The sequence below is a fragment of the Adiantum capillus-veneris genome, chromosome 7, assembly GCF_014529385.1.
Source record: "Adiantum capillus-veneris isolate H3 chromosome 7, ASM1452938v2, whole genome shotgun sequence".
In the NCBI taxonomy this organism is placed as follows: Eukaryota; Viridiplantae; Streptophyta; class Polypodiopsida; order Polypodiales; family Pteridaceae; genus Adiantum; species Adiantum capillus-veneris.
Genome location: NC_140937.1, coordinates 161,939,006 through 161,956,124, shown reverse-complemented (window position 1 = coordinate 161,956,124; position 17,119 = coordinate 161,939,006). Strand labels below are relative to the sequence as shown.

The window sequence follows — 17,119 nt, the reverse complement described above, 5'->3', positions numbered from 1 at the left end:
TGAGGGAGACACATAGAGCATGTGCAGTAGTATCAAGAAAAACAAATTTTTACGTTGTGGCATCTTTGAGCACGATGCATGACTTTGATTGCATTTGGTTTCACGAATTGTGTTTGAAAGAAATTATGATAGCAACCATGTTGCTCTATTAGTGACACAAAATGTCTCCGTGTGTGCGCGGGCACGCGCGCGTGTGTGTGTGAGAGAGTGTGTGTGTGTGAGAGAGAGAGAGAGAGAGAGAGAGAGAGAGAGAGAGAGAGAGAGAGGATGAGGACAATGCGTGTATACATTTCAAAAAAAGAAAGCTAAATTTTATGCTTTGGCATCTACAAGCAAGATAGTTGACATTAAATCCATTTTCTTACATTTTGCAAAGGACTTAGCATTGCTACACGTAGAGGATATCTTGTAGCAATACAAAAAACATTTGTGTGAGTTTCAAGGTATACCAATACCATAAAGATTGGCACAAAGTAGATTGTAAGATGGGTTACTACTTGAGAAGGTAACATTTGATTTAGCAGAACATGCATCATTAGATGCTGACATGGAAAGAACTCTTAACGAGTGCCAAAGAAGAGAGCTTATGGCACAATTTCAATGCAGTTGATAATGTTGTGGGCAACATTTTCTTTTTGGATGATCTTGGTAATTTTGAGAAGACCTATCTTTATATTGTTTGCTTTAACGCTTTCGTGGACAAGGTTTAATTGCCTTGGCATGTGCATCTTAAAGTAAATTATCTCTCCTCCTATCCAAAGGCCGTATAGCTCAGCTCCAATTCAAGATCCCGGTGAACTCAAATGCTATTAGTACATGTAACAGTGCAAGGACTAGTCTTAAAGGAGAGGTTTTGAAGCTTACATGATTGATCATATAAGACAAGGCACCAATGACACATCGCTATGCTTTTGAGGCATTGGATAAGACTTTGTGTGATATTACGTACAATGATAGTGTATTTGGGGGCAAAGTGATGTTGTTTAGAGGGGATTTCAAGAAACTTCCTCTGGTAGTACTCAAAGGTTCTATTATTGATGCCACATTATGTCGCTCATGGCTTTAGTCAAACGTGCTATTGTTTTCTTTAACTTGGAATATTCATGTTATTTAAAGTTATGGTGATCTATCCAAGCAAGAATTTTGTCAATGGCCTTTGAATATTTGGAATGGCTCTACTTGAGAGAGCCATTCTGATGAAAATGTAAAACTACATGAGCATATGCTATCGCAAAAATAGTGGCCTCTAAACTTTGTTGTCTTGGGTATACAAAGATATGATCACAATCGAAACTATATTAGTTTCTCCAGGGATTGTGCTACCTTGGTCACCGATAATTTTGCTTTGAAATTTGGATCCTCAAAGAGGGTTATGCAATGGAACTAGATTGATTTGCAAAAACTTACAAATAGAAGCAAAGATAATAATCAAGACTAGTAGTGGAGAAAGGTTGTTGCTCCCTTGCATCACATTCATACCAAGACCTCACCAGCTCCTTTTGATATGAGTTGAAGACAATATCCTATAAGGTTGGCTTTTGGTACGACGGTCAACAAGTCCCAAGAGCAAACTCTACATGTACTTGTTCTTGCTTTTTACAGTCTTTTCTCATGGCCAACCGTACGGTGCTTTATTAAGGGTGAGATCCTGGCGAGCTTTGAAGTTCCACATAAGTGATGTGGCATGGAGACTCTTGGAGACACTGTAAGAAGTGGATTAGTTTTCACTCGTAATGTTGGAGATGTTACAGATGCTTAGACAATGCGCTTCTTGGATATAACAACCATTGCCACGTAAAACATTACTATTATATGAGTTTTCTTAAAAAACTTTTTATATGCAAAGTTTTATTTTTTACATAGACAAGGATTATAGGTTTGACTCTTTGATTTCGTAAGTTATTCCTCCAATAAAGTATTTTACTGGAAGTGCATAATTTTTTTGGAGGCCACCAGACTTTCACATCCGTGTGGAAATAAAACAAACAATGAAGGTTTAGCTCGCACATGGGTTTGTAAGGTCGACTGACATATTGTATTGTGTGCTCTTCACAAGGATGAAAGTTGTTTAGGCCGGAGTATTCGTTGGGTAGGCCCATGGGTTGTGCGGGCGATGAATGCAACATTTCGAAGATAGTTAGTTGGTGTTACAACTTCTTTCGCAATTTAGGTTTAGTTGCTTTGAAAACATGTTTTCAGGAGAGACAAGGGTAATGGAAGTGGTTTGTTGTTTTTTTTCTTTGCCTGTTTGTTGCTATAGAGTTAAAAGTAGTGTTCTTATTCTTCTCTTCTCTCTCTCTCTCTCCCTCCCTCCCAATTAATCTTCTTAGCTCATGCATGATACTCCGAAGACATGGATATCATTGTATATTATTGGCCATTATGGCCTTTTGCTAATGTTAAAACTCTCTCTCTCTACCCCCTCTCTCCGTTGGTAGGAGTGGTCACACAATCGTTTAAAATAATGAGACAAACTCAATTGTAGCTAAGTTGAGAGCTTTCACTCTTTTTGCACACAATAGAGTTCGAATAAAAATTGAGGGAATTGGCATTTCCCTAACACGTGAGGAAACGTCATATGGTGTCACGTAGGTGATGTCTTACAAGGCTCCCCCATAGGCCCTCTAAAGGTGCTTTTGGGGGGTCCTAGAGAAACATACATGCAACCCTATACCCTTTTTCACAATTTTGAATTACACCTGTGCATTTTCAATAAACCACTACATAAATTGCGGATGACTGGCTTACATTTTTGTTGGGGGGTTGAAGCACCCCCTAAGTTTTCAAAAGGGCCTTTTTACCGACTGGTGCACGTCTTGGCTTTCCAATTTTTATTGCTTTTCAACTTTTTGCAGCTGCAGGTTAACATGATGAGACACCTTGTTGTGTCGCAACTATGGGGCCTCTCACAAATGTAGATGGCCATTTTCTTAGCGCAGGGCCATTCAAGATGAAGGGTCTATGGAGGAGCTCTCTTACAATCGAAGGGAAACAGAAGATTATGGGTGGTTTAGATTGCGTAGCGAGCAAGGACGTACCTCGTATGTGGCATTAGCTCATTTACCAAAAAATATGAGGCCGCTTTTCCGGACCCACCACTTAGCGGCGGCCTCATCAGCTTGGAAGAGAGCTTGTTCGCATACCTTTGCAGTGTCAGAAACGGGCGCCTTGTCGATCTCAACTCTAAGATCTAACCACGTTGCCAACACCTATTCCCCTTCTTTCCAGTATTTATTTATTCTTCTTCGCTTCGTGTGTGAACTGCTTGGCTATTCAACCGCCTTGACTACGGGCGAGCAGTCTCAAGGGGTTCCTTATAACATGAAGCACATGAAAAGTCTAGGTAGAGAACATGTGAATGTAAGAACGTGTGTAGGGAAGCGATGGTTTGGTAGGAGGAGGATGGCGATAATTTGGTCTGAAGTATCAACCATATACACACACACATACATACGCAAGACAGGTGGGTGAAGGGAGGAGTGGTAGTTGGTGTGAACTTTGAAGCTGAGAGGGGGAGGTGGTACTGAGTAAGACTAAGAAGAAGAAGAAGAAGGAGGCAAGAAACAGGGAAGAAAGGCAGGGGCGCGTTTTCTTGTTGTTGCACACAGACAATGTAGAGCTTTAAAGGAGGCACACGAAGCCCATGCTCTGGTTTTTTAATTTTTTGGGTAATTGGAGAAGAAGGAGCAGTGAGGCCCCTGCCCCGCCCACTCACGTCAGCGCTGGTGGCCCGGTGTGTAAGGAGTGTGCGAGAGACGATCCCTTGTGTGAGATCTTTGCCCCTCCCTCTCTCGTTGAAAAGGTGCCCCACCCACAGCCCCCAGCTTCTTCACTCCTTAAACTAAAAAGAGAAAAGGGCTAAGGGCTCACGCTTCTTAAGCGCGGTCTCTCAACTCATCTCATCAGAGGCGATTAGCTTTATCATTGCAACCCGAGGAGGAGGAGGGCGCTCCCGCTTTGCGTCATAGTGTGTGCGCATTATGAAGAGGATTACGCCCTGCTAATTGTGTATGGAGCAGCAGCAGACGGTTGGGGAGGGCGAGAACAGAGTGCTTGTTCGCCAAGCTGGGAAAGAGTGGTGGATTGATGACTGGATAAGAGAGGGGCGAGCGGCGCGAGCGCAGCTGCATTGTCGGTGCCCTAGGCCCTTCCTGCAATAAAACCGCGATTCCAAAAGTGGTCGCTTCTTCCTCATTGCCCTTCTGTCGCATTTCTTCCCCTCAGCAGATCCCCCCACCCTCTCTTTTCTATCTCCCCCTCCCTGGTTACCCTCCGTCCTTTGTCTCCTTCAGTTCGTATAGCAGGCCCCGATCTCAAGTAGTTTAGCGGCAGAATTGGTTTCATATAGCAGGCGAGCTCTTTTACCTGCGTACAGGTTTTAAGGAAACTGAGGTGGGCTGTAGCTTATCTTGAGCTGCTCGCCTTTCTTCAATTAACAGCTGCAGCTGTCTGACTCTCAGTTTATACTATCATTTGTGAGATCGGCACTCCCGGGCAGATCCATTCGATTCAGGAGAAGATCTGTCTTTGGTAAAACGTAATCAGCAGAGCAGGATCTCATGGTTCCTCTCCCGTTACCTGAGCTGATCAGGGCTCAGCTTTTTTTTCCAAGTTGAGGAAGCAAGAGACTTGCCACCGAACAGTTTCGGGATGTCAGCATTCAACGAATTGGATATAGGAAATATAAAGGAATGTGAGGAAAGTTCTTGCAACGAACAGGCTCAAGATTGCTCTCTAGAAGAGGACCTCGTGACTCTGTCAGCATGGAGCATCCAAGGCCCCACAATTGCAGTACCTTCTGGGTGGCCATCCTTGTTGTGTAGAACTTTGGATTATGCCATCAATTGATGGGAAGAGGGACCTGCATTCATCTACTTGCTGGTTAATTCAAGCATTCAGCGCAGCATATTTTCTTCACGCATGGGTCCTTTTGGAAAACTTACCAGCAAGCTTAAAGGTCAGCAGAAAGAGGTGCTAAAGAATGGCAAACATGGCAGTGAGATCAAGGGAGAATCTCAGGAACAGCACCAGAACCAGACCTTACACAGCCTGGGAAGTAAGGGAGAGGATGATGGCAACCCGCTTGTGCACCTTGAGAATATTGCTGATATAAGGAGTGTCTGTGCCAAGAATGAGGAGAAGGGAGTGCAACCAGTCTCTCAAACAAAGCAAGAATTTTTCCAATTTGAGGAAAAAGACAGAAGCAAGCGACAGCCTGACAGCGGAGGTTCAGTGTCTGGAAGTGTATGTGGGTCCTCAGAGCAGGCAGGATCTGGAGATGCCAAAATGGAGAAAAGCTGGAGAGACGGTATGCATAAATTGAATGTACAGAAATCGCTGGAGGTGCTTGCTTGCATTGTCAGCCCCAAATCAAGGATTGAAAGCAGACTCGAAGAAGGATGTGAGAGCAGCCATGTGGATCCTGCAGTTTTGCCGAAGGCTGAAGCTGTTCATGAAAGTGCCGATCTTGACAGCTCCTCTCTTTCTTTGTCACTTGGGCTTAATAGAATCAAGACTCGATCAGGGCCTTTATATAGTGATGGAAAGGATACCGAGCTTGAATCTTTTGTTTCAGGTAGCAACTCTTTGAGAAGTTCAAGGGGAGTTACTGCGTGCGAGAGGAATGAGGAGGTTGCCTGTGAAAGGCCTCCACCAGCAAATTTAGCTTTTGCTGACACGGAGAGAAGCAATTTTGAGACCGGTGATTGGGAGGATGATTTTGGCAAAACCAGAGTAGGAGTGACTCGTGGCGACAGTCTGAAATCACAAGGGAAAAGCAGACGCAAGGCTAAAGCTGAGTTGCAAAGGTTTCAAAAGGGCTATACTGGCAGGAAGCCCTCCACTCAGTCTGTTATTCCGACTTTTGGCAGGGTATTTGATTCCAACAATTATAGTGCTGTAAGTGCAAATGAAAGAGGGGTCGGATCTGTGTCTGCACAAGCATCGCCAAAAGTCCTGAATAAAGCAGGTAATTGTCTTGTTTTTTGGATCATAGAGACACTGTTCTCTGTAACGCTTCAGTTTATCATGGAGGTGATTGATAGGAAGCTTCAGTTTGTAAGCTCAAATCTTATGTACATCGTCTAGTAATAGCTGGAAATTTTTGTACCTCTCAAAGGGCTGGTGTGACCTTTGTTGCATTGTGACATATCAATCACTAGGCCAGGAAAATTAAGCAAATTTTTTTTTTTTGTGTGTGTGTGTGTGTGTGTGTATGAGCCCATTCAAAATCTTCAGTTGTCAAGCTTTAGCATTTATCATGCTGTTTGTTGTGTGCCTATAGTAGTTGAAGAATAATTGAGGTCGTGCTCTCTGGTAATTGTGAAAGTGCCTTCTTTGAAAAAGGTTTAGGCCCAATTTAAACATATGGAGCTTATCAAGAGACAAGCATTAGAAAATAGGTTATTCTTAGAATGTGTGGTTGCTTCAATTGTTGGCCATAGTTATCTATTTATTAGTGGAGGCGTAGATCGTTGCAGAGATAAATGTGAAACCACTGTCAAAGGATGAGTGGAGCTGGTTGTTCATGTGAGGTAAGGCAAAGACCTCCTATCCAAGGACTCAACTTGTGTCATAACATACATAATCCAAAGCAAATATATTTCATCAATGATCGAAGCTCTTTTATCACACAATATCGTGGTGCTCCTTTTCCTTCCCAACATCTTGGGTTGGGAAGGAAACCGGTAGACATGATGGGCTCAAACGAGGCTAAAAGTGCAACACGTTACGCTTCACCTTGTGTTAGACGGACAATAAAAAATAAGAGAGGCTAGCCGCTATCACTCACAAACTTGCAAGCCACAACTTGAAAATAGGAAAGCACAAGAGAAAGCTTGTTAGACCCATGTAACAAAGATTGCTACATGGAATGAGACCAACCCCAAAACCACGTTAGCCTTGCGAAATCTCACAAGCACTTTAAGTGCTAGCTACAATTTTTTTTGTAGATATGTCACATGTGATGGATTGGCAAATCGCTTTGTTGAATTGAAGACCTCCATTGATACAAAGTGAAGCCTTGAGTGTTGCTTTTATTAACTCTAAAAGAATATGTTAAAAAGCTCTCTTTAATATTTATAAGCCGGGTGGCCAAAAAATCAAGGATGTGGATGAGTTTGTGTGTACTTGTTTGGTATGTAAGAAGTGAAGTATCATAGACACAACGTGACAGGATTCGTTAAGCCTTAACCGATTCCAGATTGACCATGGGAGAGTATAGCAATAGACTTCATTTTCAATCTTCCCAAGGCTGAGAGTGGGTATGATTGCATTCGGACTATTGTGGATAGATTCAACAAACATGCTCATTATGTCCTAGTGACGATGTCACCAATTTTGGCCATTGCAGGGTTGATCAAGAATTGTCACTGATGTGGCCCATAGCCTTGGATAGGGCTGCATATTTGCAAGTGTTGAATGCATTGATGTGCTTGTTGATTTTGCAGGATCCACTTGAGAAGCTGTAGGAGATGCTGTTGCTTCTGAAGCTACAAATGCTTGACCTAGGCAATGTGCCTAGGAGAAGGGAAGCTGGCAGAGTATGCAGGGCGATCCCTATCCTAGCAAATGATGTAGAGAAAGAAGGAAGGCCATTGGTGCCTAGCATATGGCAGAGCATGCATAGCAGGTGGACACTCGGATGGCTCATGCAAGTTAATTGGAGTCCATGCATGGCAGGTAGTCGTGCATGCAAGTCAATTGGAGTCCATGCATGGAGGTAGTCGTCCATGCAAGTCAATTGGAGCCCATGCATGGCAAGTGGCAGTCCCTGCAAAGCAACTGGAGTGTATGCATGGGAGGCTGCATGTAAAGGATAGCAAGTACTAGGCGACCCTAGTGAGGGCTAGTTGACACATACGAGGAAGTAGCGACCCTAGTGGAGGGCAATTCAAGCATGGTAGGTGCACGACAATCCCAAAAGCTGTCATTTTCAGCCAAGGTGGCCACACACATAGATGAGGAATCGGCCACTGTCACAAACTATTGACGTGTCAACTTTCAAGCCACTGAAGAACGGAGCCAACTTGCTCCTGGCCGAGGAGCCTAAAACCCTAGTAGAAGCAGCACGAATAGAAGCAACAGAAGAAGCAGCAGCAACAGAAGAAGTTTTACCAACTTGCAAAGTCTTGCCGAGTGGCATATTTCTAAAGAAGAGTTCCCACCAACTTAGGGACCCCGTTCTGTGGGGCCCATGTGCCTAGAGCTAAATAAAATAAAGTAGCACACACAGAAGACTTGTGTGCTTAGTTGATGACGTGGCAGATTGTATGACCATCCCGAAATTTGCGTTGACAGTGCAACGTGGCAACTGTACGGATTTCCACAAAACGCGCTGGTTGCTTTTGGAGCGTTGGCTTTTGGGAGAGTAGATGCTTTTAGCTTGAATTCTTTCATGTAAACTGCTTTTAGGCCCAGGGCCTTTAAATATGACCCATGGGCTCTCACTCTGGCAGTCTACCCATGGGAGATGTAGAGCAGAGCCATTGGAGTTGTACTGAATTCAAGCTATATATAAAAGAAATACCGGAAGGGCTCTAGCGTTTGGGGCCAGTGCTCTCTTGGGGTGGAACTTCACCACTCCGCGTCTCGTGTGTCGCACATCTCTTTTTGTTCAGTATTATTTGAAGTGCTTAAAGTTGTTTAGTCTGTTCTTTTCTCTTGGCACGTGGTGCTCATCCCTGTCACAAATGGGAGCGCATAACGATAGAAAATATACTCAGATAAATGGAATTTATCACTTAATACTGAAGCTAGAGGATATATAGAGAAATAGAGAGTGAAAGAGAGAGAGTGAGAAGATCGACACAGTATCGGGGACCAATGGATGGGTTGGTCTGGTCCCCCCCTAGTAATAGTATCTTTATTACTGAGGAGAAGTCTATACAAGTATTTGAACCGAATGTATCACCACGTTCGTTCTAGAATATGACTCGATGGTTCCAGGAAGCCTCAGCTTCCTGTTCCTAGGGCAAAACCCTATTCCAAGGAACTTCTGTTCCTTATTTCGGATCCTCGAGAACCAAGGTTCTTGCCTCTATATCTTGCCTTCCAGCTCAGGGCATGGCATCCCTGCAACTCTTTTCCGAATCTGTTCCCATAGTCCTCTTCCTGCAGACAAACTCTACTTTCCTGGACGCGAAGTCCTTCCTTGGGAATCTCAACTTTCGGATCCCAACTCGAGTCTACCACTCTCAGATCAGGGGATCTACTCCCGAACTCAGGGTGCGAAACCCTTGGGCTGATCTGGCTCTAGCCTCTAGTTCCTCAGAGCGCTTTTCTCTTGCAGAGGCTCATGCCTTCCTCCGCTCCTACTCCATCGTGAAGAGGAAGTACACCTACGAACTAATACTCAGAGATCATAACATGAAAAACGATACCTTTAAAGTCTCGATGCTTGAAACGCAACTCGGTTCTCAAAAAAACAACTCCCCGGAAGAGATCTCTACCCAGAGAATTCTCTCTTCCAATCCTACACACGGAAGAGGTGCTCTCGGGTTCCTTCTCGTAAATCAGCCCCGTCTACTATGTTTGTGGGCTGAAAAACAGAGAAAAACAGCAATTGGTCTCGTGATAGAAACACTCTGTTGGCGCTTCTTCGCGATGGAACTCGCCTACTCGTCTTGGCAAGGTCTCGTGCACTTGGGACAGCCATGAGGATCACCGGCGTCGTCTTCTCCGAGGCTGAAATCTGCAGCAGCATCCTCTTGCTTTGAGCGCTAGCCTTTTCTTCTTGGGAGTTGGAGAGAATCTGTCTTTATAACTCTTGGCAGCGGCGGGAATAGGGGCAGCCTTGCCTGTAGGAATGGGGGAGGGAGAGGGGCACCAAAAAGAAAGAAAGAAAGATTTTCTTTACGTCTTCAAAAGGCCAAAGAGATCTTGCCTATGAGACAAATCCATATACAAAATGTGTATATCCTCATATCTTGTAGGTGCAAAGTGACCGGGGTAATAAATCCGGTGTATATATTGAAGTGTGACATGTGACTGGGTAACAACCAAGCATCCGGTGTACATATGGAGTGTGACATGTGACCGAGTACTAACAAAGCATCCGATGTACATAATGGAGTGTGACATGTGACTAGGTAATAACAAAGCATCCGGTGTACATAATGGAGTGACATGTGACCGGGTAATAACAAAGCATCGAGTGTACGTAATGGAGTGTGTTTGGGAGTAACCAAAACCACGGGGGTACATAGTGAGATATACAACTGCATGAGCTATATGTCGAGCCCGTGCATAGTTTTTTCATGCGGCAACCATGCGTTTCACTCGGGCGGGTATGGAAGCCCGATATAAGCCCGATTCAGACCCCCCGAAGATTCCATACGTGGAATACCATACGGCACTAAAAAATTAGTGTGTGTGTATATATATATATATCTCATAACAAATAGCAATTAAAATTAAAACAGTAGACTCTAGAGAGTAGCCCAAAGCCACATAATGCATTAAAACATGATAGAAAATGTAGAATCTAGCTAAATCAAGGAGTCAGGAGCCGAGAAACAGATCAAGATCTGTGATCAATAAATACATCAATGAATCATGATCATACTAGATGGCAAAATATGGAGCCTCCAAAACCAACAAGACTGTATACTGAGTACTCCAAAATTCAAATGACAAAACATAAATAGAGCCTAGAGGGTGGAGTCCAGCCGCTTGATGCTAAATAGTGAATCCAAAACATAAGTAGAGCTAAGAGGAGTCAGGACCGAGGCTAGAGCAAAATGCAATGAGCTCTAACTCTCATCAAAGGCCACCTCCTCATCATCACCCTCATCATCCTCATCCTCATCCTCATCCCAAGCCTCATCCTCAGCAACGGAGCATGAAGTCCCAATATCACTGGGCATGCTAATCGGAAGAGACTCCATAACATCATCAGTGCTCTGTGTAGTAGCCTCCTGAATCTCCTGCAACTCAAGCAAGCACTCCTCATCCTTCTCTTTGTTAAGCATCTCCAATGTCACCTCCATTCTCTCATAGCCGCGCTCTTTGATCTTGCATAAGAGCCTCAAGTTGGTGTGTATGTAGACAAGCTTCTCGGTATGAGCAGGAAGTAACCTATTTCTTCTCTTGGTGTGAATGAGAGAGAAGGTGCTCCAATTTCTCTCACATGGAGAGGCACATGTCCCTTGAGAAAGCACCTTAAGTGCAAGAGTCTGCAATGTGGGCGTGCAGGCCCCAAAAGTCTCCCACCATTTTACACCCTCTTGCATTCTCTTTGGATCCTTTGCAATAGGATGAGCAAATGACTTTCTTTCAGTGAGGAAAGTGTCCAACTCATCAATGAGGGTACCCTGCATGGTCAAATCACCCTTGGTATACCTGTCCAAAAATGTCATCCACCCGTCATGAACCTCACTGTCATTGAATTGCCCTCTTCCTCGCCATATAGGATGCAACAAGTATCCCACAGCATGCAATGGTGTGTGCATCATATTCCATCTATCAACGCATAGGTCCTTGATCTCTTGCATCCTTGCCGCATCAATACCTTGCATGTTTTGAATTTGCTCAACCATGCGATCCGTAAGCTCATACACAAGCCCCATGGTGGCTCCTTCCCTGTCAGCCAAACGAAGTATCTTCAAGATGGGAGCACAAATCTTCAAAATCAACTTGGCCTCTTGCCAAAAGGATGCATTAAACACAATGTCCGACCGATGTCCGAGACCACTATGGCCTTTGCAGTCCTGGATGCCTTCATTTTCACAAATTTTGCATCAATCATAAGCCTACGCACACCTTGCATACATCTCTCATCCACAAGACTAGCAAACATGATGAAGTAGAGGCAAATCGAGTGGCCGATGGCTTCAACAATTCCTTCTTGCTAAGCATTCGAAACAATGCCAAGACAGTGGACTTCCTTGTGACAAATGTGACAACCTTTGTTGCATCTTCAAGAATTTTTGCAATCCAAGGGAGCTTCCCAATATCCTCAAACAAGAGGTCCAAGCAATGGCATGCACACCTCGTGAAAAAAATGTGTTTCCATTTCTCTTCCACCATTTGCCCAGCCCCAACACAATTAGTTGCATTGTCCATGCATACCTGCACAACATTGGAGGGTCCTACCCCAATAATCACATCCTTAAGCTGCTTGAAAATAAATTCTGATGTCTTTGTCTCCCCAGATGTGTCCACAGATTTCAAAAACACAGAACCATGTATAGAGCATGCAAGAAAGTTAATGATAGACCTACGTCTAGTGTCAGACCATCCATCACATACAATTGTGCATCCATGTTTTTTCCATTTCTCGCGCACACCCATGATCTCATTACCTATGCATTTGACCTCATCATTTAACTCTGTGGTGCGCAAAGCATTGTATGTGGGAGGCACATAAGATGGACCAACTTGTCCAATTGCCTTGACCATTTCCAAAAAGAAAGGACGTAACCGGCCCGTTCAATCCAAAAAGGGCGGTAGACTTTACTTCAAACCTTGATTTAGCTTTCACCCATTATTAGTCGTCTATTTTACCTGTACTTTCAAGACACAACAAAGGGGAGAGGGATACAGGCTGCTAGATTGCACCTGTATGAGTAGACGGACACCAGATTGGCCCCTAACTTAGGCGCCCCTTTCGGTATTTCTTTATTGTTCAAAAGAGGGAATAAACGCTGTGGTTCCCTACAAGCTGCCCCGCACAAACTCGGCTGAATTTCCACTGTTCCAGCCCGATTTCGGCAGCATAACTGTACTAGAACCCTTCACAGTCAGTATTCCCATGCATTGGCCGACTTTCCCGACGCATACGGGCACTTTGCAAAACCTGGCGAGAATCTGCAGCACGCTGAATTCTCTGTTTTCAGCCCTGAAAATGCACCAGATCACCTGTACAGCGGTCCCCTTGCGTCCCCGAACCTCTTGGGGGTATTAGGGTCCGTTTAGGGCCAAAACCCTAAACTTGCAAAAATACACAGCAGGCTGTAATTTGCTGTTTCGGGCTCCGTTTCGCATGCCGGTCGCATCCGTAGCAAGTCCTCGAGCTCCCGGACGTGTAGGGCTACTTGCCCTTTGAATCGGACGAGATTTCTGGCGTGAAACCTCTCCGAATTCACCTGTACCTGCGGAGGGGTTAGCCGCTAGCTAATCCAGTACCTGTGCAAGAGGCTCTTGCCTCGGCAATCGCGCATGAACCCACACAACTGTACATTGGTCAAATGAAGAGCCCACTAGAGGGGCATAACATACTGCCAAAGGGGAGAGAGAGGGCAGTGCGTAGCGTGCAGGGCATCACTCCTGGCACCGCACTGTGCATAAGAGGGAAAGCAAGCACTCCATAGCTCTTAACCTGTGACAAAAACTAAAAATGAGGCTCTCCCAACTTAAAATTCAGCGCCCCCTTCTCTTGCATGAGGAAAGTGCACCAGAAGGTGCCACTTGGCTCATTTATAATCATTTTCCCGTTTCGGGGTTGCCGTCTAAAAATATCCCAACCGGTTGCCCAATTGACTTCACGGCAGAGTAAGAAAATGTTCCCCTTGTCATTCCGGAGGTAATGACGTCAACACATTTTTAGGTCCCAAAATAGCAGTTCCCTAAATTTTAGGAGATGCTGCCATTGTATCTTTCTAGGTCATCCGACCCTCTTTGTACACTGCGGCCACATCCAGAACTGAAATGTAGCCTTTGTAGCAAAGGATTCCACTTTGGCTAGTCAATGACCCCACTTTGGCTAACCATAGTCTTTGTCCAACCTTAGTGCTCTCTCGCCCTCAGGCCTGGACTCCCTCTGGACAGTTCCACACTAGCTATGCAATGCAGGGCAGTTAGATTTCCCGAGGGGCGTTTCCAAAAAGTGAAAGTAAATAGATAATAAGAAAGAAATCAACAAAAAGGATAGATAGTAGTCACACGTTGGTGACATACCCCCCTCTTGAAATCTCAAACGTCCTCGTTTGCATCTATGTCGTTCATGCTCCTAGTCAACACTGATGTATTCAACACCTGTCGACACATGTACGACACATACATGCTCATTGTCAACCCTGGTGTATTCAACACCTCGTCGACTCATGTATTGCCTGCGTGTGAACCCTGTCCCAATGACATAGTGGTAGCTTCGCACTTTGCCATTGCTTTGAGTCACTAACTTTCCAATGACAAAATGGTAGCTGCACATTTTGCCACTGTCTTATAGTACACGTTGGATCCTGTAACACTTTTGAGCATACCCAAACCGACAGTTTAAGAATGCAGTTACACATGTACTCTTGAATAGAAGCAATGACTGTATCCTTGACAAACTGACAAGAAATACTCACTTCTATAGCACTAACCAAACTTTTGGACATTCCATAAGAGCAATTGCCAAACTGACAATCTGTACAGCTCTTAACATTCATGTAACAGGTATTTGATTTGAGCTCACTTTAAATACCATGTACATCATTTGTTTCAGAAGCCATTGTCACACTGACAATCCATTTAGCTTTGAAACTCAAGGGGTCAAGGTAGGTTGCAAATCGAAGGCTTCCAGGTAAAGTGATAACACAGTTGGTGACTCTGCAAGTTCACCTTCTTCCATCCACTTAGCATCCATTGGTGGATAGTTTCTGAACTTTACCAAGTAACGCCTAGCAACCTTGCCTTTCACTTTCCTTTCTTTGTGTGCCAAAATCTGTTCCGGGACCAAGATCTCGTCAAGTTCCTCGACTTCCGGCTGATCTTCAGCTGGCATATCTTCTGGCACATCACCCACATAGGGTCTGAGAAGACTCACATGAAACGCATTGTGAATCTTCCAACTTTCAGGCAATTTCAGCCTATATGCAACATCACTGATTATGTCGCACACTTGAAAAGGCCCATAGTAACGCATGCTGAGCTTTGGAAACAGTCTTTCCTTGCCCTTCATCTTCTTTAACCTTGCCTTTTCAAAGCGTAAAAGCACCCAATCACCAAGTGAATATACCACTTCACGATGGTGACGATCAGCTGCTTTCTTTTGTTTTGCTTGAGTCCTTTCTAAGGCCACTTTGACCTTCTTGTACATTTCATCCATGTCCTGAACATACTTATCTGCTTCAAATATCTTGTCCTTTGTATGCAGTATGGGAGGGACTTTCTTGCCACCTTCAACTATCTCAAAAGGTGCCTTGCCAGTTGATGAATGCACTGTATTATTGTATGCATACTCCACCAATGGCAAATACTGCTCCCACTTTCCTTTATGCTCTGACACATAGCACTTCAGCAGATCTAGGACAGTAGAATTTGCCTCTTCTGAGTGCCCATCTGTTTGAGGATGAAATGACGAAGAGAATTTGAGCGTGGTGCCCATATTCTCAAACAAACCTCTCCAGAACAAACTTGTCATGCGTGGATCACGGTCGCTAACAATTGACTGTGGCATGCCATGATACTTGAAAATATTGCTCATAAACAAGCGTGCCATCTGATCTGGCTTTATCTTCTTCCTGACAGGAATGAAATGAGCCTGTTTGCTGAATCTGCAAATGATGGTCCAAATACCATCGTTTCCTGTCTGCGTTCTCGGAAGATCAAAGATAAAATCCATAGCAATACTTTCCCATGGTTTATCTGGAATAGGTAGTGGTTGCAATAACCTTGGTGCCTTTTGCCTGTCAAACTTGACCTTTTGGCATATTAGGCATTCTCGCACAAAGGCATCCACATCCCTTCTCAATGTAGGCCAATAGAAGAATGTCTCAACCGCTTTAACTGTAGCATCAATACCACGATGCCCTGCATACGGTGGGACATGACTCTCTTCCATAACTTTGCGTCGCAATGGCTTTGTGACACACAATCTGCCATGCATCATCATGAACCCATCTTTGAGAAGATAGTGTTCATGACGCTGTCCGTGCATTAGCTGCTCGAAGACCCTTGCAAAATCTTCATCATTTTCATACTGTTCTCTCATATCATCAAGTTCATGATGATAAGGAATTGACACAGCTGAAATTTGTGGCTTCCTTGACAAGGCATCAGCCACAACGTTCTTCTTGCCTTCCACATGCACGATCTGAAAATGGAACATGGACAAGATATTTGCCCATCGCATATGCTTCTCAGATAACTTTGTTTGTGTCAAGAAGTATCGCAAGGTCTGATGGTCCGTTTGGACAACGAAATCTGCCCCTAGCAGATAGTGTTTCCAACTTAAGAGCGCATGAATTACAGCCAGTAACTCTTTCTCATAGACCTGCATGGTCATCTCTGGCCCTTGCAAAATTCTGCTCTCATAGGCTACTACCCTGCCATCTTGCATTAGCACTGCACCAATGCTACTACCGCAGGCGTCACACTGGACTACAAATGACTTCCTAAGATCTGGCAACACAATGACTGGATCTGAAGTCATCTTTTCCTTTAAGAGATTAAAAGCTGAAATCTCTTTTTGTGTCCATCTAAAGGTGACTGCCTTCTTTTGAAGAGCATGTAAAGCTGAAGCAATCTCAGCGAAATTTCGGATAAACCTTCTGTAATAGGAGCATAGTCCCAAAAAGCTTCGGACATCATGCACCGTCTTCAAAGTTGGCCATGACTTGATCGCTTCAACTTTTGCAGGATCCATTCTGACACCATCCTTTGAGACAATGTGTCCCAGAAAGTGAATCTCTTCCAGAAAAAACTCACTTTTCTTTGCATTGATGAGCAACCTATGACTGCGTAGCTCTTTGAACACAATGGCCAAGTGATGTCTATGCTCCTCTTCATTCTTTGAGTAGACTATCATGTCATCAAAGAATGTACCAACAAACTGCTGGTGTGGACGGAAAATTCTGTCCATCATCCTATTGAACGTAGCAGGAGCATTTGTGAGACCAAAGGGCATCACTAAAAATTCGTAAAGGCCAAACGTCGTTCTAAAAGCAGTCTTGTGCACATCCTCTGATCTAATGCGGATCTGATGGTACCCACTCTTTAGATCTATCCTGCTAAACATAGCTGCTCCTTCTAATTTGTCCATAATATCATCAATTCTAGGTATAGGGAACCTATTCTTGATGGTATTCTTGTTCAGTGCACGGTAGTCGATGCACATACGCCATGAGCCATCCTTTTTCTGCACCAACAACACTGGAGAACAGAATGGAGATGAACTGGGCTGAATCATCCCCTT

General features: G+C 44.2%; 1 protein-coding gene and 1 pseudogene across 7 annotated transcripts in view; one reads left to right on the top strand and one right to left on the bottom strand.

Annotated features, from left to right (window-relative positions):
• Positions 1–3,478: 3,478 nt before the first annotated feature.
• LOC147454958 (putative serine/threonine protein kinase IREH1) overlaps positions 3,479–17,119 on the top strand; it is a 162,025-nt gene continuing 148,384 nt past the window's right edge. For 2 of the 7 annotated variants that reach the window (XM_086516805.1, XM_086516804.1), the window contains exon 1: positions 3,479–5,968. In XM_086516805.1, coding sequence (XP_086372931.1) covers positions 4,921–5,968 — 1,048 coding nt within the window. In that variant the 5' untranslated portion in view covers positions 3,479–4,920. The remainder of the gene's footprint in view (positions 5,969–17,119) is intronic. The other 5 variants (XM_086516803.1, XM_086516802.1, XM_086516801.1 and 2 more) reach the window with 4 other exon arrangements.
• On the bottom strand, positions 10,752–12,399 carry LOC147454959 (uncharacterized; annotated as a pseudogene).